The 27,516-nt window shown below is 46.8% G+C and overlaps 1 protein-coding gene across 2 annotated transcripts; it reads right to left on the minus strand.

The window, feature by feature from the left end:
• Window positions 1-41: 41 nt before the first annotated feature.
• On the minus strand, window positions 42-27,284 carry LOC117206057. Of its 2 annotated transcripts, none has more exons than XM_033445049.1 (4): window positions 23,429-27,274; window positions 12,768-12,941; window positions 3,030-3,207; window positions 42-2,548 (listed from the first exon to the last, which is right to left on the minus strand). In XM_033445049.1, the coding sequence occupies exons 1-4, from the start codon at window positions 26,351-26,353 to the stop codon at window positions 2,310-2,312; spliced, it is 3,516 nt and encodes a 1,171-aa protein (XP_033300940.1). In that variant the 5' UTR covers window positions 26,354-27,274; the 3' UTR covers window positions 42-2,309. The 2 variants fall into 2 exon arrangements, with proteins under 2 accessions (XP_033300940.1, XP_033300941.1); XM_033445050.1 differs by lacking the exon at window positions 42-2,548 and adding an exon at window positions 2,733-2,874 and having other exon boundaries at window positions 23,429-27,284.
• Window positions 27,285-27,516: the final 232 nt, after the last annotated feature.

Here is a 27,516-nt window from a genome sequence, read left to right on the forward strand (position 1 = left end):
TGACGAGACACGCGAAAAAGATAGGCTTGACGATATAATAATTCGGGCATACTTGTTTCATTTTATTACTTGAATACCTTAATAACACACAGACGATACATCACACAATACTTCTAACTGGTAAGTATACTCAATAAGGTAATTGTGGATTCAAGCTTCGGATAATGATAACGATAATAAGAATAATGAGAGTAATCATAATCATAAGAAGAACAATAAGAATAATCTTAGGATAATACTATTTCCTTCTTTTTAATCCTTTACTTGAACGACGATGCCTCTCCATACTGTACAGCAATAATTTACAGAAATAATACGGAGTTCCCTCGACCGGAGCAGCGAGATTACCGACATCGATTCGCAATCAATCGACCGATTGGGTTAAACGCAAAAACGCGTGCTATTAGAATTTGGAATGTTTCGTCCATCGTAATCTCGCTCACTCCGATACGTAGTACATACTGCGAAAATACAAACTGAGCGGTCGACACGGTTCTGGTTCCTTAAAATATTCGGAAGCAATTATTATATGTCGTTATTAGAGAAAGTAAGAAAAATATCACAGTGTAAAATGCAACGCTGTGACACAGACCCATCAAGCATCGATCAAACGATAACGTGAAATCAAATGAAAATAGTATGAGAATACTAGCGTCTACTAAATACAGCGACGAAAACTGGAACACAGTTGTTGTTTCGGTGTATAAATGCATCGTTATCGGTAATTATTATCATCGTATCGCACGTTTACCCTTGAATCAGTCCGCGATCACGCGATTAAATCTTAGTAGAAAGTTAACCATACTGCCGCAATCATACTTCGAACATTTACGCGATTCAACATAACATTTTTAATTTCTCGACGTTCGTGTAACCACTTCAAACATAATACGGACAACAAAAAAGAAAAACAGAAAAGCACGCGTAATAAGTCGATCTCAAAGCAATTTAATTGTTCCGTGTACAAACTTTGCGAAACTTTGAGATCGATAATAATTTAATATGTACAAAATTTGATTCGCTTAAAATTAACGCTCGTATTCATCAACAAATCGATATTTTCCCTCGTATCTTTCTTATTGATTATTAGTTTTTTTTCTTTTCTTTTTTTTTCTTTTTGCTTGGTCCACGTCTAAATGTAAGAAACGAAAAGTGAAACAAACTCAACAAAACAAATATCGTGTATACATCTATCGTCTTATCTTGAGCATTCGTAAAGGATATCTGTATGATCTATCATACATTTGGTATAAATAACGAATTTCTCGGAATTTACAATTGCAATGTTATTCCTGGACCAAAACTTTCGCTTATTGTACATATACATATTATTAAGTATATCAAGTAGACTTACATTCTACTTTGGCTAAAACTTTTACAAAAATCTAAACTCCGGTGTTCCAATGTTTTCTTTTTTTCTGCAACGATTCTTTCTTATTGCGTTTAATTGTTTTTGTTTTTTTCTTTTCTAAAAATCCTGCATACAACTCTGGCCTTTGACTGGCAGCTTGAACGTTGAAGGGTTCAGCATTAAAGTAATCTCAAAAAGGTTACAAAATGTTCAGTTCCATCGTCGACTTCTCTTCGTTTGTTATAAAAATGTACCAAAAAGGTGATATGCTCGTTTTTTTTTTCTTTCTTTCTTTTTCTCACCGATCACTGGGCTCTCCGTTTTAGGTGCTATCGAAAAAAGAAATGCACTGACATATCTTGGCAGTTATAGTTACGCGTCACTTAGGAAAAGTCTGTTCACTTCGTTATCGTAATAATACAAAGAAATGCATATACTTGGAATGATACCGTCTTTTCGCTTAATTACCTAAGAAAAGGATTGCCTCTGCTTCGACGCGTTCGCGAACGAATATTTACTCCCCTTTCCTGCTTTTGATTCGTACCCTATGTCGGGAAAAAGTATTGCGCGCAGTTCTTACGACAGCGAACTATCTACGTAACACACGTAACGCTCGCTCCGACCGCGAACGCGTCGGGTGATGCGTATCTCGAAAAGTTGCAGTTCTGCTTATACTCATAGGGCGAGCAATCGTCACGTTGAAACGTTCGAAGGAACTCTCGACATGCTTCTCTTCTTTGTTCGTAACGACTTGTTTACTTCCTTCTTATAAAAGACTGTTTCCGCGACTCTGCCTACGAAAAAAGGAAAGAAAAATACTTTGCCATTAGTCTTCTGAGTAGTCGGAATTTTCGGATCGCCTGCACTCTCTTCCAAGGAGAGAGAGCTCTCCTTTGAGCTTTTTAGCGAGTTTCCCGCTTCACGCGTCTTTCTCTGATCTTCGAGTTTTTCGGTCGCGTCAGTAGAGGAGATCACCGGTCGTTTCTGAGCCCCACGCGCCCCCGTCTTGAGCCGGTTTCAGGTAATCCACTTCGGTTTCGTTGTCCGCTTGGCTCGACGCGGTGGTTGTCGGCGTCGACGACGATGTCGATGTTGCCAGCAAGCTCGAGGATACGGCTCTGGTCACGCCCAGCTCGAACCCTTCGGACGTCAAGTCCACTTTGCTAGGAGTGTAACTGGCAAGGCCACCACCACCACCTGCGGGGAACAAGCACTAGCTTTCAGCACGCTACGCGATCTAGGCGAGTTGGACGAGAGAAACGTGTACGACGTATACAGAGCGAGGGTCTAACGAAATGTTTCGAAAGTGATATAGCGGCGAGAAAGACACGGAAAGTTTTTTCAACAAAAATAAGGAAAAACTGTCACTAAGTGAAAAAGTCGGTGTAGGGAAAGTGAAGCGTTTCTAGAAACTATGGAACTAATTTATACTAGAGACTCTTTTACGGGGTCGACATTCAAAAGGAATTGCAATTGTCTGCAGCGGTTCACGGGAGACATAACGTGGTGTATGAACGTCGCCTCTGGAAAAAACCGAAAAGAACGAGATACGTTGTTAGTGAAGGAACGAATGTACTCGATAAAAGCTACGTTCTTTCCTAAGTAAAAGTAAAGAAAAAAAAAAGTAGTCTGATCGCGACGCTGGTTCGTGGTAACGAGAAACAACGATTAAAATTACCGAGTAGGGTCGGCATGTTGGTCGTCGAATTGGTCGAGGACGTTTTACCGCTGATCAGAGTTGATTGCTCGACGGAACCGGAAGTTTCGCCATCCACGCTGCTCTCACCCTCTAGCATCGACGCCTCGCTCGGATATTCGAAGGTACGGGTAGCCGTATCATCAAATTGTATTCGATGCTGAAACAAAACGCAATATATCGGTCAGTTCGATAGCACATCGAATTGGCAAGCTGTTCGATAGAGAAGTTTCGCGTCTAACGGAAATGCACCGAATTCAACCATTTGACGAGACAAAGGTCTCTTGCAACGATCGAAATATATCGATACCACGCGATTATTGCGAATCAGACGGTTACACGACGCGGAAAGGACCGTGTCTTTTGCCGGTTACAAATAAGACACGGGAAGAACAAACAACGGCACACAGCCTGGAATAACAGTAACCCGTCACACTCGATGCTTTTTCGACTGCGAGCGAGGACATCGCCTCCTCGTCCGTTTCTTGTCCACGAACGCGATCGTCAAAAGAGAAAGCAATTCTTTTTCTAGAGAGTCGTTGGAGCTCGCCGTTCATCGTGCATCCGATATTTCGGTCCACGAGGACCTTCAACGTGCCAGCAGACTATCATAGCCTTGTTTACTGAAAAAAAAAGTGGAGAGAACCTTCTCTTTTGAACGTTCGTGGGACGGGCATCGATCAGTTCGTTTCATAGTGACGCTTGTGTCCGCGACGATAGCGCTACTAGATCGCGGGAGCAAATAAATCCTTGGTCTTTGGACTTGCCGAGCTGGTAACAGTATCTGCGATTATTTCGAGCAGAGGATGACTACTCGCTGGTTAACTGCGTGTACGGAATTTTCAAAGCCGCGAAACTGTTTCGGACACAACAGCAGAGAACGCTGGTTCGTCGTTTCACGAACAAAGGAAGGAGATCGTTGAGAAGAGCGGCGACAATGGCGAATGCCTTCGAACGAGTTTCCGGCACGCACCAAACAAAGCGTACACGCGTTATCCTTTCGCGTATATCGTTTCCCAATGAAAGAACGTTCGATAGGATCGCACGCGCATGCTTTACGAGCAAATTTTTAATCCACTCGTCGACGAACTGTTTGAAAAGAGCACTCTGGCCGATCAAGGTCAGCGACGTCCGGAACGTCCTAGTTAATTAATGGTGCCAGTTAATTACGAACTGCCATCCGTCTCGGGTCATCGACAGCGATCAGAAGAACTTGCATCGTATAATCACCTGTTTCCAGCCGGTATAACAGCCTATCGACTGGTTAGCAGAGTCTCTTGTTCGAGCATCTATCGACTCGTTCGAAAGAAAATATCGCTCGAGTTTAATAAGCGTTTGTTCTCGAGCGTAATTTTTTCCGTAATAAAGTTTCTTTCGGCGAAACAACTTGAAACGACTTTGAACGAACGACCGGAACGTTTAGAATCCGTGTACGTACGCCTAAGCAGAAGCGACCATCGCAGCGAACGCGAAGAAAAGGTTTTCTTCTTGGCGCGAAAATCGCGACACTATGTCGATAAACAGAACACGAGCGTCATTGGCAAAAGGCAAATATCAAGATGGAAAGTTACATTCTGGACGTTTGGCTGGCAGGGACGAGCGTGTTTCGCGTGCAACGAGCGTCAAATCGTTCCTCGAACCGAGATACATGGGAGCCATCGGAGGCTCGCGCTCATTGGTCGCCGGTATATTGATTTTTAGGAAGAAAACGGCGAACCGAACTACCCTCGAAAGAGCGTAAACCTTTTGTTGCGTCGCGCGTGTGCTTTCTCGACCATAAAATCATCCTCGAGAGCACGCTGCCGGTGAATATCCGTTTAAACCTTGCACGTATAACCGTTGGCGAACGTTTGGGAGGAGAAATTCACGGACGAAACCGAGGCGCGCGAAACGCGTTTCTAAACGCGTAGAAACAATGTACAATGTCGCGTGATTTCGAGAGACAGATTCGCGTTTTTCTGCGGTCTCCTTAAGAAACGGACAAATAGGAATTTCGATAACGAGTCGTTTGGTTTCTGCTTCGCATCTTTACGATCGATAAAGAGAGGAAAACCGTCTCGTTTAGAGATCGTGTTCGCGTTGCACTTTCGTTCCTCCCCGACAAACTCGGGAACCTCGAAGAATTTTTCGACTTCGATGGCAACGACTCTCCGGAGGAAGGAATCGGTCGTAGAAAAAGTGCGTCTACAATGTCGCGGACAAGCCATCGCTACTTTCGACCACAGCCGGAGAAACAATGCGCCTCTTATCGTCCTCGAGAAAGGAAACCGTTTATCGCGGCGGACAATAGAAAGAGGAAGCCAGGCGGACTTTTACGTATTATGCGTTACATTTTACGTCCCACATGCGCCGCGTCGCTTCGTAATGCCTTTGAAATGCCGTGTCGCGTCGCTTCGCGGATAGCAACGTGGTTCGCTCTAAATTTTATTTCAAGATTATTCGCAGTCGAAACAATGTCCGACGCTGCAACGGAGAACCATGCGGGACTAATTCGAGAAAATGAGTCGACGAAGTCGTAATGGCGCGCGATAAATTATTCGCGCAAGTTTCACGGACGTAGCGCTTAACCTGGGGGATAGGCGATCGTTCGGGGATAATTTGCAAACGCGAGGGAGACATAAAGTTTAACGCGGCGCGAACCCTAGGATAGGTCGACCAGTGAAACTCAAAGGGGAGACGCGGACTTGTAAAGTCTTTTCTCCGCGTCGCTTTGGCCAGGTCGTGCACGGCAGGCAACATAAAAGCATCGAGGAATTTATCGTCGTGACGCCCCGTTCCCGTGAACACCCGCGTATCTCACCGCACGACCGCGTCAAATGGACGCATAAAGCATGTTGCACGCGGTAAAAACTAGACGCGTACGTATCCGTTATGTCTGGCAAAACCTGTGATCTTTCTCGCGCTGACAAGATTAAACGGCCCATGAGGTATCGCGCATTCGAAAAGCGGACAAACAGCCAATTGTTCTTTGATTCTCCGTTTAAGCGATCGCTGTTCGAACGTTCAACTCCGTAGCGTCAAACCGCGCTGAACCACAAGCTTCGACTTTTCGTAGAGATCCTTTAAATATGATCTTAACTGGTTCGAAACGAATTTTTCTTTCGATAAATCCAATGATACGATAACGTGAACTTTCATGCATATTCTAAATGTAATTTTTACTCTTTGCGAACTCGTTGTTCGTCAGTCCTGAAAGGGTCAAATTTTGCGATAATCGATACCCATCGATAACGATATCCAAAGTTATTCGTCGCGATTAACGTTATGCACGACGAGCGATTCGCGTGAATTTTTCGAAGATTATTTACACCGGTATTCGGCGTCGATCGAATGGATCGTTTCGAATACCGTTACCGTATAAACGGTCACATACACGTTCGCATGCACGGTCCCACGAGCACGTTAGAAGCAAATTGCCCGCGTCTACGAGTGTTTACATTATTTCTTCATTTGCATACGCGCCGAGCGACCTATTCAATGGCGATGCACGCGGGGTGCATTCCTCGAAAAGAACTTACAAAGCGATGGTGTATTTACGAGGCAACACCGGCTGAATTTATTAGCGTACAGAGAGTCTCGATCGACCAGCCAATGTCACAAACATTTTCGTTGTTTCTTACAGCATCGAAGAAATCTTTGGCGAGCGCAGTTGTTCGTACTGCGACGGTACAATTTTCATTTTTGCAAATCGTTTTAGATCGTTTTCGGATAAACTAAAACAGCCATGGATTGAAATCGTCTTCGAGCGACGTCTTGAACGAGAAACACCTTACTCGCATCGATGTTAACCATGCGAAGCATATTACGACGACCGAACGAAAAAACGTATCTCAGAAGCTCGTAGAGACAAACGGCTAGGAGAAACGCGCCTTACAACGATAAAAACTTCGATACTCGAAATAATCTTTTTTCTCACGAGGTTAGCCAAGTTGAACGCGGAAGATGGAATGCCCTGTACGCAGCTCTTTTCGACAAGATACTAACGGTCCGTAAACGCAATTACCCGTCGGGTTTTCCGCAACGTGGTAAAATTAGAAATTCAAATTCACCTTTTTTCTCCCTGCTACCGATCCGGAACAACGTTCCTGCGCGGTAGCAAGCGAAGTAGAAAAAAATCCCGCCGCGCTTCGTCCAGCCCACGAATTACAATTGATTTTCGTATATTTTCCAGCGGCTGCGGCGTTGAAACGCTCGCAACTGTATTACAATCAAAGCCGAGGAGAATTACCGGTCGTGCAATTTTCTCTAGAATGGTATGATTTCGCAATTGTTGCGGGAGGTGACGGCACCATAGGGTCGACGACCACGATGACGCTAGAGCGTTAAATAACCAAAATATGCATACAATAGGCAGACGTTGCTTCGCAAAGATATTCTTCGCTTTTTGAAATATTATCGTCGGACGTAAATCACCTGTCGTTGGACGTGACAACACCGATCGAACTCCAACTTATGAAATTCGACGATAAAACAATGGCGTAACGATCTGTTCGATATAAGCGAAGAAATCGCGTAAACAAAGTTTTCAAATCGTTGACCTACCTTTTAATCAAGGACGACGAACGTTGCAAAATCGCTGACGAATCGTTAACAAATCGGCGACGAGTCCGCGAAGAGAATCGCAGGCTAGCCGATTCAGCGAATAAAGGTGCTCGGTTACGACGTCGCATCGTTCGCGAACGTCGCGATTATTTGGAACCGATGTCATTTGCGTTTTATTCGAGTCGATTATGCAACATGATTCTGCCATCGTAGTAACGATCCGTTATCGCTGTACAGCTTCCGAGAATTTTGTTAATTGTTCGCCGAAGCGATCTTTAACGCGCTTGTTTGCCCGTCGTAGACGTTTACGCCTTCGACCAATTTTCATGCACACGTTGTTTGTATCGCGACGATTCGGTAATCGCGTTGATAAGCGGCGTTATCAGCGTGAAATTTTAAAATATCGCGTTTAGCTGTAATTTAGATAACCGTGGAGACACAACTAAGTGTTTGAAAACTCCTTGTTTCGTTTAACACGCCATTAATCGTAGTCGTAAGCAGGATTTCACGCGGAAGATAGATGGCTGCGAGGAATCGACGTCCATCGGTCGAATGGTCGATGTCGTTTGTCGCGCGGTACAAAGACCGCAGCCCTGAAGCGTGCGCGAATGTGCCATCAATCGCGCTCGCGATTATTCGCATTATCAGATGCTGCACGCGTAATGGCTTTACACCGGAGCGCCGGTCATTACCTTTCACGGATCGCTATTAAATAAAAGAAGCACGAGCAACGGTGATGTTGATCGCGGATTCTCGCGGAACCACTTGCCACTCCATTAAGAATCAAGCGATGATATTCCTTTGATCAACGTCTCAATGTATTAAACGGTTAATTAATTGGTATATAATTCGTTCGTCAATTCGATGGTAGGCATCGGAACGTGTCTTAAGATTCGTCGATATGTTTCTTTGAAAATAGTTCGAACGTTCCTCTCGAACGTTACGTCGATACTCGAATTGTGCCTACTACTTGCCTACTATCAACGTATGGATACGTTAGATTCTTCTTGTAGCAAATACGCAAATACTGTTAGTGAAAGAGATACAACGAGGCTATAAAATCGGTCAGGCGGTGAAGTTTATGCGTTTCGATGCTCGAAACGATTTGAAATGATTATAACGTATGATGCGAAAGAAAAGAACGGATTCTAGAAACAGGCAACTGGCTGTTTTTCGTACGGCGAACGTATCGATTCGAAAATGATTCGCAGCTTGAGATTCAAAGCGCTCTTCGATTTACGACCTCGTTATACTTTTCCTAGCAAACGTAAGTACGTTAAATGTGGCTGATTTTAGCCAACGTTCGATTTGATAATTCTTGTCAACGTATGTATGTTGAATTTTTACGGGACGCCAGATATTTGTGTATCGCTGTACGTTACGGGAAACAAGAGAACTGTATTCCCGCGGTTGCTACGGTTGCGTTATTGTTCGCGCGTCTTCGATTTCAGGAGAGAAATTTCCAACGGTGCTGAAATATTCGACCGGGAACAGGGTCAGTGAATTTCGCACGAGCCTCCTCTTTGTTTCACCTATTTCCCTATCGAGCGACGTGCACGCACGCCGACACATGCCGCGTGTGCTTTATCGTCGAACGACTCCGTACGTGGCTAGTATCGGTAATAAAACCGATTGTTTGCGAGGTGAAACTGTACGATACGCGGCCGGAGGCAAAGTGGATCGTAAAGAACAAATTATCTGCAGCAGCGTGCTGCGACGACCGCCGGTGTTTGTCAGACGAGGACGACAATTTCGCGCTCGAAAGTTCCTCCTTTCGCGTGCTTTTTCAGTGCACCGAGTCGGAAAATCAAGCAATTTTCTCCTGCACTTTGATGCAGTACGTGCCGTGTTCGTCTCGCTCGTTCCGACGAAAACCTTCGTTCCGGGAATTATACGCGTGTCTTCTGAAACGCGTTTGGAAAATACCATCGACGCGTTTCGCTATTTGGATCAGGTTGCAGTAACGAAACGACGAGCGTAACAGGCGAGAATTTGCGCAAAAATGCTGCGGGTTACGTAGCGAAGCAACGAGCTAGCCATCGGGTAATTTGAAGAATTTTTCTAACACGGCATGCAAACAGGGTTGCGCAACGCGTCATCTCGCGCCGCTGTTTTCAGCCGTGTAATTTTTCACCGTTAGAATTCCTGTACGTCCAATAAAATTAAAATATAGCATAGAAGCAATCGCCGTACGCGTTCTCCGTGACTAGTCGCGATTTCTAAGCTAACACGTTTCGAGTGCGCGGAAACGCTTTCGCGTCGCGAAGATAAACTTTACGCGATACTTACTTTTATGGGTAGGTACGCGGCTTTGCTTTCGGTCAGCGCCGTTTTAAGGTAATGGTATTTAAGCCGAGCTAACTGTGAAACCTCCGACCGCCGACGTACCGTCCGATTCGCCAGCAGTTCGCGCAACTTTGTTCCTTAATCATCCCGTTATCCTATCGAATTCAATTTCGTACAAGCCTAAACTCTCTTTATAGACTTGGCAGCGTGGTTCGAAGTAGGAATTAGCTGGTAGCTTGGACGACGCCTCGTCGAGCGAGGAACAACGCCCGCATTTTCTACTCGAGAAGAATTATTCGCCGATAACTCAGGCCACAATGGAATTCCACGTCGTATAATAGCTTGTTCGCAGTTTCTATCGATCCGATACGCTCGACGGACGGCGGAATAAATCCGAGAAAGAAAATACGATGCATCGGCGAACAATCGATTCAGGAGATATCGGTTTTCTCGAGACGCGACCCGAAAGATCGATCGCTGGACAATAAGCGTGACGAAGCGGCACTCGAGTCGTTTCGTTTCGATCGCTTTTACAATGAAATATTGCGCACCGGTTTCTCCAAAATCCGCCTACCCCCATCCGCCAATCCAACTTTCCAATATGCAAATTGCCTCTTTTACCGGTTTTGATTTTTCATAACGCTCGTTACGTAATCCGTTATTAAAGGTTACTGCCTGTGCAACGTTAATTGGATACCAAAATTGAAACTTAGGCGGAGCTCCGTGAAATCGATTTACTCGACGGTGACTCAAGCATCGATGCATCATTATTGACTCAGATCGATAGAAAACACGTTGCGTAAGGTTCAATTTCCAGAGAATCACGATCATCGCTTCTCCGTCGTTTCGCCCGTAAACCGATCGAACAAAAGAAAAACGCGAATCGTTCCTCGCCTTTGACTTTTAGACACCGTCGCCTGTTGCGTAAAACAAACAAAGATTTCCGCCGAATCCGAAAGCAACGCGTGCTTGTGCCTCGTGAAAGACATATCGTGCTGCTCGGTTTCGCGACGACCATGAAACGGAATTTGCGCGTGTTTCGCCGCATTCCCACGAGGCACGGTAGATTAACTCCTTGGACGAGTCGCTGCTCGAAAATCATTGCCGGTTCGTGCATCGGCTACTACTTTTACTTTGCAAATCGACGCTGGTAACAGGTAGGCTACCTACGGATCGTCACGGGAATCCGCGTGTACTCGAGCCCGTGAGAAAGTCGTCCATCGACGCGTTTCCATCTTTTAACGTGCTAATAATTATCGACACCGACAACAAGACGAAAACAATCTACGATTTCTGTGCTACTCGGTTTCTGTGCTTTTACGTTTACTTTGGATCTACTTTAAACGGTCGACACGGCGACGCGGATCCGCCGTTTCGGCCTGCAGCAGCATATGCTTGGCATCGTAAGAGGAACAGACCGGCAGACTGCTTCCCCGGAGATTCGCAAATACCACGATGAGTCACGTGGTGTCGAAACGTAGAATTCCATGGGATAAGACGTCGTAATCGCAGTCGATTAACCAGAGACGAATCGATCGTCGAAACTGTACAAGAGCAATTTCATCTTTAATGGCAACTCGCCGGGAGAAGCTGGGCCGTGAAAATTAATGACGCGCCTGTACAATGTTATAGCACATTAATTATTTAGAACGATTATCTATAGTTCGAAAGGAGAGTATCGTTTAATCCGCTTTCGAGCTAGAACGAGCCTTCGGGTACCGGGGATACTTGTTCTACCGAAACTCGTTGATCGGTAAGTTTTCGCTTTGGCGAGTAGTTCGTTGAACCTTCGCGAGTATAAAAATTCAAAGTACCTGCATATCTGGAAAAGGTAGGATCGTGGAGCGAAAAAGTTTTTTTCGTATCTTGTCACGACGCTCGACAGATACGACTGTGACTGAAAGAATGACGCGATAAAAGGAAACGTTCAGCGTGTAAATCCTAAATTGTATAGAATCAAACATGACTCTGCATAACTACCTTGCAAATCGATATACATATATACATATACAAAGATAAGCTATCAGGATGATGAACGGTTGCTGGATCTAGCATGCAAGCTGTAATAAGTTTATCGGTGACACAACGCAAATAACGTCTTTTGATTTTCATCCGGTTTAATATACAACGATACCGCGGCGTCTTATGATTTTCGACCGAGAGACGTAACGTAATTTCGGCACGCCTGTTTTCAGGCAGGGACGAAAAATGCATTAAAAATTCGGGTTGAGGGAACAGGAAATAAAGAAGGGACCGAACGAAGGGAGAGAAGAGACGAAAGGCTCGGTGCGGTTTGTCCTTGAATATTTTACAATCTCTCTCAGGAGGGAAAGCGCATTCCCACGGCGAGCCAAGGGCCTTGGTTACAGTATTGCGTCGCTTGCTTTTTCACTTAAACCAGCTCCCGCCGCGCGATCCCAACTATAGAGCTGCAGTTGATTAGATTAGATAGCGTGCCTTTTCGTCCGATAACCAGATGTTAACTTATCTTTCGAAGAGAAAAAAAAAAGGAGCAAAAGTAATAGAACGTATCGGTAAACGCGACATCCTTGTGTTTAACAGGCTTTCGTATAGTTTTCGAACTTAACCCAAATTATCGCGCATCAGATAACGCTCGATCTTGTAATACACGCGCGTCGCAGATCAACAAACAGATTATTCCGAGCTTTTTGCGTCATTGCCTTTTCGTGTTTTTAGTCAACGTTGTTATTGTTAGATCGCGGATTCTCATGCGATATTATTAAAGAAATTAAACAAAGGGTTACTTGACGTACTTTAGACGTACGTTTCCACAGACTTAAATTTTCCACAAATGCATAAACATTTGATCATTTGAGGACTCTCGCGAGTCAGAAAACTGGTCGAAAATACTCAACCACGCGTTTTGCTTACCTTGTGATTTCGCGGTGTCCTCGAGAGATTGCTGCGACCGTTGATGAGGACGTTATCGTTGAAGAAAGACACGTCGCAGGGCGATGGTGGACCACCGGCGAGTTCCCATTCGGCGTCGTCGGTCGTCGACGCGTCCAACGTGGTGTCCAACACTATGATGCCACCGTCGCCGACCTGCGGGCCCAGCAAAAAAGAGGAGTGAGCTCTCGAAATCGGAACGTGATGCGTGGAATCCGGCGAGGTGACTTTCGAGTCTCGTCGACCGAGTTCCGAGGAAACGCGCTGCCTCGCGTTTCTCACCTCCGATCGTTGCTTCGTCGAGCCACGAAAAATCACCTCCGGCTACGAGTATCGACTTTCCTTAAAAAATTTCCGCGTATATCGACGCAAAGCCCGTTTCGAAACCGGCTGTCCAGAGTCTGTTACGGCCAAAGTGGATTTCGCGATCGTCTATATGCACGTTGGCGCGCGAGACGCGCCCACGTGCTCGCTTGGCTGCAATTTGCGTGCGCGATGCAAACGTGTTCGCTCGCTGAACAAACAGCGCCAGGTGTCTCGAAGAATAAGAAAGACTGTTTAAAGCGTCTCGAAGAACACTCGACGCGCAAATATCGAAAGAGTATCGAGATGTCGAGGCGAGATGTCGAGGCGAGATCGAGTGTGCCGTAGATTAACGCAGAGACGACTACAAGCGTCGTAACTTCCTCGATACGCTTCCCTCGAGCCCTCGATGTCGGATACGCTCGCACGGGACGACACGCGTCTCGACCGCGCGTTATTCATCGACATCCGCCGCCTTTCAATTATTTCGTGAATGAACATCCTGTCGATTTGGAAACCGAGTCGAACGAAAAGCGACACGAACGCGTCTTTGACACGCACCATCGTCCGTCTGTCCTACTATTTCGAGTTCCACTACTTTTTCGCACACGGCTGTCTCTTTATCTACCGACACGAACATAAAGATACGAACACGCGACTGTTTCCACGCGTATCTCTCGCGATGACGCGTTTAATCCCGAACGCGTGACAAAATCTGCGCGATTCACGGAGTACGTCGCTCTATCGTTTCGTTGAACGATCGATAGAACGGAATCGCGTTCTTCGACAACGAGACGACACGTACGTACGAACAATTTCTCGTACGAGTTGCCACGAATCTCTGGAACCGTACGCCAGAGAAGAAATAATCGCGCGCGAAACGAAACGATGTGTCGATTTCCGGTCCAGTTCCGACCTCGGGTCTTTCGAAAGTGATTCTTTCCTGTTCGCGACAATTTCTTTCGCTCGTTCTTTTCCGTTTCCCACTCTCTCTCTCTCCGCGCGACCGAAAGAATTCGGGTTGAACGGCGAGATCTAAGAAAAAATGCGGTCACGGATCATAACGCGAAGCCACATTACGGACGAGCAGAAATCGGGGCCGCGTAACGCAATATCTATCTGGATTTGAATATAACGTGCCGCGGATGCACTGGAACGAAAAGATATCGATCACGGATCGCGGTGGATCATCGATCACCGGATGGAAGACACAGAGTCGTCGCTGTGCGATTCAATCTGGTTTGCCGTTTCAAAAGCTATGGCGTTCAGATTATTTCAATTACGAACCTGTGTTCCTGGTGAAAGAGATACGACAAGGTTATAAATTAAAACGTTAAGTAGGTACGTCGATTGATCTAGCTGCGGTCGGACAAACGTAGCCTCGTCGGTAGATTGCGAATTCACGAGAAATTTAGACGCGTAACGATCTGCAGTGCGTACACGATATCTAAAATAAAGTATTTGATATAATATTGTTCGATATCATTTTTGAACCGTATCCCTTTATTCGTGTTGATAAAAATTTGCATTTGCATAAATATCAGCGATCTATCTTTGAAGAAAACCTAAAGTAGAAGCGCCCATCGAATCAAGTTTCTAAACGTCGTTCGTAGATCGAATCGAATTCCTGCTTCGACTATTTAAACTCGTGCACTTTCAAGCTTCGCTTGTTTTACAACCTCGCGTATCTCTTCCATCCAGACAGACAACTTACGTTTGGATGTGTAATAAAGCGCGAGCGAAATTAATCGATCCGTGGCGTTATCGTCCGTACGATAATGAACGTTCATTGATGCTGCCGTGAGAAGAAAGTAACTCAATATTTCCGTTGCTTCCGTGGCGCGGTTGGTATCTCTTTGTTGTGTCGGCTATATTACGCAAGTGATTGCACGCGATAACACGTCGTGAGAAAAATCGTTCTGGCTGCGTTTATCGCGCATTCTCGCTCAATAACGAACCAAGTAGGCGAATTAACTTGGACACCTTGGGATTAACACTAATCCAGTAAATAGAATAAACGTTTAGACCGATCTTGGTTTATTTCGTGTACCGACAACATTTCTAACTTACGAGATCTACCGACTGCCGACCATATGGACGACTTTTAATCCGACGCTGTCGATGGTCAAACGCGTTCGCTCGAGTTGGCATATTAATTGGAACTAAGATATGGTAAACCAAGCGTGCAGTATGGCTCAACCGACTGTATCGAAAGGATTTCCAAGGATAAAAAGGTAGTTTTTAAGGGAAAATACGGAAGATAGGGGGAGGAAGGAACGACAATGAACCTAAAGATGAGGTGGCTGACTTCATGAGAAATTCCCAGGACGTTTCTTTCCATTATTCCAAGCGTATCGGGGTATCGCCTGTACTGCTTAGACCTTGAACCCTCCGAGAGTCCAAGACACTGTCCTAACGATCGTATAGGAACAACCTCTCTTCGAATACACCTGCGTTCACGGAGGTGCAAGCCCGCATAAGTTAACCCTTTGTCGTGTTCGAACCACGTAGGAGAGTCAAAAAAGGCGGAGAACCGGATGTATGGGGTGTCTCGAAAGTAAACCTCGTGTCAATAGCATATTCGATTTCGAAGGTTTGCGTTTGACCTCCCTATATAGATACAGCAAAGACGATTGCTATTATTAAAAAAAAAAATAATAAAAATAAGAAAAGAAAAAGACAGAGAAGATACGATCGCTGTAATACGCGTAGCTACTTTTTTTTCGTCAGCTCTACCCGACGTTTAACGAGCTCGTTTCCTGGCGAGAACCACGGCCAGCTTTGCAGACGTCACACACTCGTGGTCTCTAAGCAACGAGTTTAACAATCTAGCTCAAACAATGCAGCTATCTACATACATATGTATGAAATTGTAATCTCTCTACACGGACACGATTGCACGAGAATAATTAATGTCATGTTAATTTCGCTTTATTTGACTTTATTAGGCGCGTGCGTTAACGATGATTCTATTAAACCGAGGACTATAAAGATTTGCTATCTAAGTTCGTCGGAAAAAACTTCGCGTTCCCCTCTGCAGTACGGAAACATAGCCAATTTCGTATAAATTCTCGCAACGTCAGAAACTTACGATTTTATGTTTCTATTAAAAAGGAAGTCCACGATGATAAGTGTACGATACGTTATCACGTGGAAATTACACGATGACACGCGCAACGGATGCACGTTTCGTCACATTCGTTGCATGTGAATTCTCGACGAAATTCAGTCGTTCGTGGATTCGTCTCGTCACGCGAAATTCGTCGCGACTCGCGCTAACTCGGAACAATATAAGTCGCGACGGGCGTAGAAAACCGATTTTATCTTCGATACCAGTTCCTCAAAGTAGAAACTTTCTCCCCTTTGTTCTACCCTCGGCAGTCGTCGCGTTTCTTCGCTTCGCCGTCGATTTGAACGGCCGCCGTCCCGTGGGACGTAGGACAGCGAAATTATGCAAGAGAAACCACGCCCAGTCTTGTTCTCCGTCTATTCGCGGATTCGACAAATTTATTCGTCGCCCGGAACGTTCTCCGTTTAGTCGTGGTCGCCGCTGCTGACTCGAAATCCTATGAATCAGCCACGATTTCGCGACACTGCGAAAAATCGAAACGCTGCCTCGTCGCCGGTTTTTCACGGAAACAGCGATATGACTCGTCGGTGGATCGTGGCGTCGCGTCGAGTTTCTAAATTGGAGCTCGCACAGTCCCGACGGCATGATTCATACAGCGTCGAGATTAATCCATGGAGGTCGTTTGCCATAACCTCTCCGCGATTTCCATTTACGCGTTTGCCATTTTCGCGTCGCTGATACCGTAGATTCTACTCTGTAATGGATCGAGTTATACAGATACACCGAGGGATAAAAAAAACGTCAAGTCGATTTCGGGTCTAAAATACCGGCCATAGACTTTTTCGTTTCTAACGCTAGTCGAAGATCGTTAAAGTCACCGAAGGTGATATACAACCCGGCGATACGATTTTAATTGGTCGCTGTACAGCTTTTATCTTTGACTACCGTAAGCGTCCTGGTATTTATTAGGCTCTTAAAACGAATATCTTCCTGTTCGTTGATAGAGACGCGTTTTTGCCAAAAACTGGATCCATTACGTAACCGGAGAAGCAGGGTGAGAGGGTCGAACGAACCGTACAACGTTCGAGGCTTGCATGCAAATGCAAATTCGATCCACGACCAGCTGTCCGCTCGCGTTACCACTCGAGTTTCTCCAGAGATCGTTGGTCAAGGCCAAACGAGGTCAGGCACACCGAATTTCGTTAGAAAGAAGAAAACGGACGATCGGCGCGCGTTCACGACGTAAATTGAAAAAATTCCATCGTGCGGTATAAGCGTGTCGATGATGGCATTCGGCTACTTTATCTTTGGCTTTATTTATCCAACGGACCAATTAAGAGAGCTGGAAAAAGCGCACGAGAAACAAACACGTAGCGGGTACATCTCGGTAAATCGATCCTCTCGAGTTTGAATTTGTCCACCGAGGGAACGGCCGATAAATCTCTTGGATCGTCCGGAATAACCGAAGACTGGCCACGCAAGCCATCGCCGCTTATTTACTGCGTCGCCGCGATGATAAAAACGTGAATCGTAATGGGGTTAAGGAATGCAACAGCTGGCTCGTTCGAACCGTACCAGTAAACGGAGAAAAGTTCGTTAACGTTGCCTCGTTAATCCTCCCATGATCGCTTTTTAGCTCCGGGTGCCGCGATTAATTTCGCAAATGGACTTTTAATAAATCGGAGAGGACGCCGCCCGTGCGTCGCATCGCGAGCCAGCTTTCAATCGCGAAAAATTCGCGTCAGCTCGGAGATTACCGACAGAGTTACGCATTTTATGGTTTAATATCCACGCGGCGAACAATCGGCGACGCAATAATAACGTTTGTTCAACGTATCGATCACCGGAATTAACGAAACGATAAATCGATAGCGCATCGATGGTATCGCTCGTACCGACCAACCGGTTCTCCACCAGTTCTGGAAACGTTCTCCGACCGGTCAAAGTCACGCGTTGAAAATTACAGAGTACGAATCGCGATCGTACGACCGACGATGAATCGGTGGATCGGAGCTTCCCACTAGGAATTACAAAACTCCGAGCAGAGAGCCGGTCGAATTTTCAACGATCACGATGACACGATTCCGAGCATCGATTATGCAAGAATGCATTGTTCGCCGCGGGCGGAAGAGCAGATAACGCGAAGGAAAGAGAAGCTATTGTCGCGTGGCCTACATACCAAAAATCTTAGAGGCTGATTCAGTTGCGACACGATCGTTAGAGCGCAATGTTCCTTAGAAGGTCTGCCTGAGGAGCGAGTCTGAAACGCGATAACGGGCCTAGCCAGCTTCACTCGCTGAAGCGGTACGTACAGTCTCGCGTCCCTCTAGGACGGCCATATACGAGAATTCCCATAGCGTGGTATGGAATGTCACCAGCCACGATGCCGCTGCCATTTCTCAGTTGGCTGATCGGCTATCCAACTTCTACCTGGCAATTTCTTCCAGCAACTACGACCTCCCGTGACCGCCGACCGATCGAGACGAACTGCGAATTCGATCCCCTCTCCTCGAAAGGAGCGAAAAGAAACGTCTGCATCGAATTCTCGAGACAACCGAATCTCGCTATTCGAATCCGTTCGTGGCTAAACTATCCTCTCGATCAACGATCATCGATGACAACGTCTAACGCGATAACATTGCTACGTGCTGTGTGTTTACAAGCAACGGTAAGACTACGAGAATCTAGAAAGTATCATCAAGTTGGACGAATTGAAAATGCGATCGCGGATTAGCAGGATAAAACGGCAAGCCGAACTTGAAGACGAGGTGCGAATAACAGGCTATCGGTGATAGTTATCGAAAGAAAGAAGGTCAAGGATACCTTCTCCAGGCGTAAACTCGATTACCGTACTTGCATGCAATACGGTAAACCTGTCGACGAAACGAGCCAACAGTGGTTCTTCGAACGATACGATGCGCGTTTCCTTTCTCTCCTGCGATCTCGCGAGTATATACCAGCGATAGCACGAGCTACGCAAAATCATCGAAGCTTCTCGATCGAATCGTATTGCCTTCCCTTCCCTTCCAACACGCCCAATCCCTTATCGATGGTAATTTTGAAAAAAATACGATCGATGAAACAGCATTTGACGCATCGGTGATATTCAATAACGTTCTTGTCTCCTCTTAATTATCAGTCGATAAGACAAAATAAATAGCTGCCTGACTCATCCAGATATATCCTAAATCGTCTAGGTATCCGAGCAAGGATTGTATTTATACAAGAACAACTGTAGCCGTGTGTTTATCTTTCTTCGATGACAACTTGTCGAGCGTTGTACGACATTCAACGATAAATCGATCGGAATTCAATGGAACACGAAACATGCTACTTCGATCGTAGTACTTCCGTTGAAACGGAGGACACACCGCAGAGCGTGCAGGCACTGTTTCTAGAAGAAATTAAAGAAACAGAAGACAGTCTGACACGTTTCGAAGATCTTTAACTCTTTTTTTATAACGAAAGATAGGCAAAACGTGGTCGCGCGCGTTTCGTCGAAACTGATTTTCCTTTCCGAATATTACGCGTGCAACGTTACATCGGTCGGTAGAGCATTTAACGCATAATGGATTCGTGATAACAGTAATAACATAGAAAGCAAAGGAACGTATTTAACGGTTATGTAATAGCGCGTAATCATCGGTTGTATTTCCCTGCGGGTTGTTGCACGGACAAGACGAATGCCTGCTAATCGTACGTTTATGGTGACAAAACTAATGTATCGGCCGGCTATTGTAACGTAATAATAATATGCGCGAAGGAAAACGAGCATAACTGGTCTCGTAACGAGTTTGGTTTATCAGTTAACATCCACATTCCTCGGTAATTAGCGTAGTCAACGCCGAGAGGCTTTCGAGCCTCCCACCGAGTTGAAACTCGGACAACGACAACGCGGAATTCTTGATTTCCGTTGCTGCTACGGCACGATTAAGACGCAGAAATGCCACGTAATTTCTGCTTTCACCGGGGATAAACTTTCGGAAGATTGTGAAAGATTTTACCGTTACGGGAAACAGCGTTATTCGAAATGTACACGGATCCTCTATCGCGCCCAAGTGGAAATATTTACGAACGTATGCTTCTGGATAAGCTCTGTTCGCGTAACGTCGAAAGAACTCGCGAGAATACAAATCTTATCGTTATTATTGGCAGACTTATCGTAGCTTATCGAGCATCGAAAAATGCTCTTCCTAAAATAGCGGGGCAGCTCGGTTGCGTGTAAAATACAACCACGTGTATACTTTCCGTCCACGTAATACCAAGTTGGTAACGCTCTGTTCTGCAATTAATTTCTTTCCGGCTGCATTACGAAACGCTCATCGTTTCAGTCGGCTACCTCTAGGAATGCCACGAGACTACACTCAGCAATTCTATTTCATTTTCCTATTTTTTTCCTTTTTCAATTACATCTATCCCGGTTCTGGCTTCATTCCCGTCGTTTCTCGCTATAAAGTCGTTGGCAACGGGCGACGAAGAAAACGCGCGATCGTCGATGCAACGTCGCATTTCGTACCTCGATCGGTCACGAATATTCGTTATCCGCGTTTCCTCTTCTTCTTTCAGCGTCGTAGATTAAAAAAAAAAAAAAGAAAAAAGAAAAAAAGAAACAAAGAAGACGGTCTTCCGAACGGAGGATCGTTCCACGGCCTAATTCCGTTGGCGCATCACACGGTGAAGGGAGCCTTTTACCTCGTTACGTGCGCGGATCCCGAACCATTGTGAATATTTTCGTCGATTAATTAGGCCAATTATTAAAGCTCGCTATAACCGACTGCATCGTGACGCGTTACACGCGTTGCCGAGGTGCACCGCTCGAGCTTGCGCAATTATTACGAGGTCGTCGAAGGTTAATTAACGCGACCGACGAGTGTTGCACGCAGTACTATCGCGTATCTCGACCGATCTGCCTACATTCGAGCCTAAACCAGAATCTCCTCCCACTTCGTTCGAACTTTTGTCGCCCTTTTTGTTTCGGCATCAAACGTACCGGACAAACTTTCGATCGATTGGCATCGTTTACCGGCGCCCATTCGATTTCGTAACTCGATATCCGAGAAGCGCGCACGTCTATGCAATTTCGTTATCGCCGAGATCCGTAACCACTTAATTTCTGTTTAATTACCAACGAGGAAAGGTTATATCCGCGGCGGCAACAGCAGCAGCAACCAGCGGTAGCAGCTTTGGAACCGCTGATCTACGCTGACACACGCTACGCGTATATACGGCAGCGTCGAACCGAGCTAACGTTGTGAGACAAGGAATCCGATATCCGCGACATGTCATCAATCGAATTACGCAGACCGCCGCGAAATTTTACCTTTCCCTGACTGCCGAAGGCAAACATAGTACAAGCGTAATCGTACACCTCCTCTCGCAGCTACGACAAAGATAAATTTGCAGAGGCGTAACAGAGGCTTCGCGAACGTGCCACGAAGATCGCACAGGTATCGATAGGCAGGCCGTTTTGTCCTTAGATTATAATCTAATTGTATCGGGGACAAGCAGGGGCTTCTCGAGTTCTAACGTCAGAAATTTCCATAGATAGCTGCAGATCCAACTTTTAATCCGTGAGAAAGCTACTTACGACTAGAGATAGTCTACGGAAATAGCGTAGACGGAATAAGACACGTATGCACGTGCTACGCGAAAGAACGCGCTACCTTCGCGACTCCAGAAGGCCTTTCGGTCGACCCAAGGACGACGGAGCTTGACTCGATCGAATGGAAAGTATCACGAGGAGTGTCGTTCGATGCATCGCGGTAAACGTTCAAAAATCCATCGCGTTCTTCGCTCCGTATGGCTCGACGATGATTTCGCGATCTGGATGCACGCTCCAGTTTCCCGTTCGTTAAACGGTCCTTCCGTGTATCAGGACAGCGCGGTTGTTCCCTCTTTTCCGGAGGTCGATTCGCGAAAATCCCGTTACAGCTATTAGACGGACGTCTCTCGACGAGATGTTCGTAGATGAAGATCACGCAACAAAAAGTCGATAATTCCAGGAACAGTGATGATAAATTACAAGGCGATGATCGTTAGAAAATTACCGAGAACGGCTGAAAGAAATTGTAGAGCGATTCGTATACCGGACGATCGAGCTTCCGCGTTATCTAATACGAGAAAGTCAGCCTCGTCGCCACCTTCAATTTGCCGATCGCGATCTTAATTTTCTAGCTTTTCGATGCAACATCGAATACGCTCGATTTCACCGGATTAAACCCTTGTCGCCGGGTTAACGGTCTACGTTCTTTAAAGTTCAAAGCTCCACGACAGACGAGTTCGATGTCAGGAGTCGAATTACGATCGAATAGAAGAAGCGCGTATCTGTCTGTGTTCAGAAGAGTCGCGTTACCGTTTCGATTCGGTATGGCATCAGCTGTGAGACAAGTTTACGACGAGTCGAATGCGCGACATCCTTCTACTCGACGCTATGGAATGGAAAACAAATAAATGTCGTGTACGAGCTGGTTAAATGTGACCGCGTGCCACGAATGCTCAGACGTCACTTAAAATTCTACGTGTGCCGCGGCGCGAGAGCACGTACGCCTCGAACGCAACGCCAGCAACGCTTTTGTTAACGTAAGTCATATTAAAGAAAGTGAAATGCTCCAATTATACGCACACGTACGAAAAGAAAGTGGTCCGTGACAGGGTACCATTGAACCGTGTCGATATCCAGCTATTTACAATCCGATCACGAACTCTTCAGTTTCCAATTGGCATATCTCAGACCGTTCGAGCAAAGGAGCATCGTACGTTCGAAAGGTATTTTCCTTTCGAAACGTTCCTTTTAATGAACTTGTGCAACCGACGAACTTTTATTTTAGTTTAAGAAAGTGTTTCGGACCTCGCGCGTAATCAAACTGATATCTTTATTGAGACGTTGCCCGTCGCGAGCTACGAGCTATCGGTTCTAACATATCGTAAAACAGATAAATTTACTAACTTTATCTATCGAACCACGGGTTGATTAATCGTTCCATTCGATGGAAAATTATACACTTGTGAAAAAAAGAACTACGCAATTTACAACTTGTACTTGTACTTGTATACACCGATTATATATACAACGGTATGGTTAAGTAGAAAAATATCGCTCAAGAGGACCCTAACGTTGAATAACTCGGTTCGCGACTACGATCGAAAACGAACGATTGCCCGATTTCACCCTTCGAGACACACAGTTTCGAATATTGGCGCGGTTTGGAGAAACTGCGATAGAATGAGAGGGAAACGAGCGAGATTGGAAGTAGTCGTAGCGATGACTCACCTTTGGCTTCTCCCGTTTCTTTTTGATAATAAGTCCGTCGTTCTCGATATAATCCGGCACTTCCTTCCGGTTACTGAAATTGAACACCATGGTGTTGTTTTGCTGGTTCCAGGGCTTCGTCTCCCACAGACCGGCGCCACCCGTGCCAGACTTTTTCGCGGGTTGAATCTCATCGGCGCTCTTTAGGCTAACCACAACCTTGGTAGGTTGTTCTATACTTTTCACTCGATTGATCAGATTTTTCTCCAACTCCCGATTGCTCAGATTCTGCTGAGGATGCTGCGCCTTGGTAGACACGAGCGGTCTTATTATCCCGATTTGTTTTTGGGGCGGAGACTCGACCTTTTGGCATCTTATCGTTTTCAACTCGTTCCCTTGCGGATACGAGGTATTGGTCGGAGACTTGATCAGACCCAGGCTGCAGATAGCACCGATCGGTTTGGTTTCCACGTTTGCTTTGGTATCCATCGTATCCTCTTTATTGTCCTCGATTTTCCTGTCACACTTGTCCAGTTCTAACCTCTCCTGCAGCCTCGAGACGGTCTCTTGATCCGTTACGACGTTCGTGGAACCTGCGGACAAAAACGACTTGCCCCGAGGAGGTTCCAGCGACAACGACTTCGTTTCGGTCCGAGCATCCGTTTGACGTTCGTCCGTTGGCTTTTGACCATTCTGCTTGAATCCTGGCAAGTAACTCTTGTTGGAGATCGGTTTGTCGTTGAAACTGAACTGCATTGTGACGCCGGTTTTCGCGATATTCTCCAGTGCGGTCTTCGATATCGTCTTTGGGGCATCGACCTCCTCCGCCAGTTCGTCGTCGCTGTGATTCGCATTGTTGATCGGTGGCTTGTTCTCCTCGGGCTTCTCTTGATCCGCAGGACTGTGCTGTATCCTCTCGGAAGGCTGCTGCTGCCTCGGATGTTGTTCGACGTTGACGATATTCCCGTTCTCCTCGAGTTGCGACCGCGGCGTGATCTTACAGGGTTCGGTCACCGACATCTGTCTAAGTAACTCCCTGCTGGGACTCGGCGGTGGCTTGTGCACGGGGCTGGAATTCTGCCTGACAAAATCCTTCATCGGGGACGGAGGGCTGTGAACGCGTGGTGAACTTTGCCTGAGCGTGTCCTTCATCGGGGACGAGGGGCTCTGCAACCTGGGCGAGGAAATTCTGGGGGAAAGAACGGGCGTTACAGGCGGTGACTTGACGTTGATCTCCAGAGAGGATTTCAATTTACTTAGTTGTGGCTCGGGACTGGGCGCGGGCGAGAATTTCAACTTGTAGGATGGCTCGGGCGACGGGGATGGGGAGTGCGACTTTTCGATTTGCTGGAACTTGCTGACCACCGACGACACCGACTGCACTATAGGATCCGTAATCACTCCGTCGATGTGATACTCCTGGCCGTCTTGGCTCTCGATCAGCTCGGCCGTGGGTTTCTGCGGCAACACGATTTTCTTCGGCGATCCTGGTGGCGCTCTGGAATTCCCATTGACGAACGGTTTAGGTTGAATCGGTGGTTTCGGCCCTACCTTCTTCTGCGCCTGGGCTTTGAACGTGTCGTTGATCGTTTTGAACGTGGCCACCTTCGCGGCCACTTCGCCTTTCGGTTTCAGCTTCTTCGCGGACCCCTCGAAGATCCTCATCGTGGTCTTGACTAGATCCGGCGGCGGCCTTTCCGTTTCCGCCAGCAACGGTTTGATTCTTTTCGGCTTGTTCACGGGTTTAGGCCTGTCCAGCTCGCCCAATCGGCTCTCTATTTTCACCGAGCTACGATCGATCAGAATAATGTGATCGTTGACCGGGTCCTGCTTCAAACCGTTGGTCACCACGCGACCGGATACACCGTGGGTACTGCCGACTTCGTCCGTCCCGTTGTACCTCATCAGAGTTTCGACGCTTCGGGCTCGTTTCATCGACTCGTTACCACGGCAAGCGTTTCTGTACCTGTCGGTTTTCGTAGCGGCACCGGTAGTCGTCCTTTTCGTGTACTTCCTCGCGTTCTTCTCTCCCGGTTCGTCGTCACAATCTAGCAGATCCTCGAGACTCGCGGCGCGTCTGAAACGTTGCACCGAGACGCGACTCTTGTTCATCTCTTTCAGTGTAAGGTTAAGGTATTTGCTCTTGAGTTTGTTCACGATTCCCGGTCCGTATTGCAGTTCTTCCGAACTGTCGCTCTCTCCGTCGTCGCTGGTCGACGCGCGATTCCTCGCCATTTCCGTTTCGATTTTACCGGCTTTCATTTTCGATAAATCCGCGAGAAGCTCTCTCTCCACTTTGTTCGTTCTACACGCGCGATGATCGTCGCAGCCTGCCAACAAATCGGCCCCTTTTCCGTCTTGTTTGGAATCCTCGATCTCCGAACTGTCACCGTGTTCCGATTTTCGTTCCATGTCCGTCGACGATTTGCTTAGAGTATCGTTCGCAACATCCTCCGAGTCGGAGCAGAACGACAGATCCACCTCGAGACGCATGTTGCACGCGACTGTCGAGGCAACGTCGGTGGCGGCGGTCGTTCCGCTGCTGATGATGGCGCCACACGCCGGTCCTCTCGAGAAAAACGGCGAAGATGATACAACGACACCAGCTATGGCGCTTCCACCACTACCACTGTTAGCACTCGAGCTGTTAACCATATTCACACTGTCCTCTCCGCTGCTCGTTGTCCGCGATCTCGATGGCACATTGCCGGCTATACACTGTTCTTGACTACCGGTCGGATCGACCACCGATTCCGATGTCCCGCCTGTCGTCGTCGTTGTTGTCGACGAGCCGATCACCGCTGAACATAGCTTCACACTGGCTCCGTTACTCGCGAGAACCTTGTTCTGTTGCCGACGACGCTGAATCAAGTCTCTTTTCCACTGTGGCACGTTACTGCCGTTCGTTTCGCCGGCGCTTGTCGTCGTGTTGCTGGTGGTAGCCATGTTGGACGCGCGATGGGCGCGTTCGCAAACGCGCGCCCGAGTCTACGCGACACCACACGTCCCCTCGGCCTCCTTCGATTCTCGCGCTGTCAAAATATGTCCTTTTTCGTTTCAGGCACAACGCTCGGCGTTCATCGTGCTCGTACGAATCCTTCCACCGATCGGAACCACCACCAGCTGCGTATGCTCGTTGGAAAATCGATGTCTTTGACACATATGTATGCACGTTTTCACGCGCACGAGGTTGACAGAAGACACGTTTCGTTTCTCCGGCAATGATTTATACGATCATCTTTCCTTGTGTCTCCAAAATTAGAGAGCAACGATATTCTCGACGAATACGTCGTATCACCGACGAGTCGTAACAATTAACGGAAGATGCAGCTTTTTCCTCGTCGCTCGATTCGATTCGACGTTTCGACGTTTCGACGTCCGAGTCGACTTTACTTTACTCGAAGAGTAATCGGAAAAAATCAAAGGCACCTGTCGTGAGAAACGCACACGCATTCACACTTGCACACGCGCACAGCACCCGAGAGGAATGAACAGCACAACTCCACGTACCGTGCACGTACTATTTCACTCCATGGTAACTATCATGTCCGCTTCCTGGTGCAGCGTCGTACCCGGCGAAGGCTCGCCAATCGTTGGAAATCGAAAGTACCTGCCCGTGAGGACGCACTCATGCACGCACTCACTCACGCACTCATACGAAAACGCCGACGAAAGGCGAGCACGGCCGTCCTCGTTCGTTCGCACGCACTCCACTCCTGCCCCTGTACAGATATCTCCTCTCTCTCCCGTTTTCTATGCATCAGCCCCCTCTCGCGCCACCACAGAACCCATCTGAATCTCTCCTCTCCTTCACCCTTCTTCCTAGCCCCGTTTACCACCGCTCGCTCCACCACCCTGACGTTATACTTTCGAGTAAACGCGGCTACTATCGAGTATCGCGAACTGACATCGAAATCTTGGGGTTACGAGGACGTATCGTGATTCGAACGTCGATTCCACGGGGCGGGAAATATAAAGCGAAATGGGGTTGATATTCGTGCTTGACGTGCTACTCGAATTTTCATTTCGTACGAAACAACGCGTAATACGATTCGGACGTTCCAACGAATACGTATCGTCGTTTCAAAGATAACGTAACATGTGAAATT

Source organism: Bombus bifarius, unplaced genomic scaffold (genome assembly GCF_011952205.1).
Source record: "Bombus bifarius isolate JDL3187 unplaced genomic scaffold, Bbif_JDL3187 scf7180000007996, whole genome shotgun sequence".
NCBI lineage: Eukaryota > Metazoa > Arthropoda > Insecta > Hymenoptera > Apidae > Bombus > Bombus bifarius.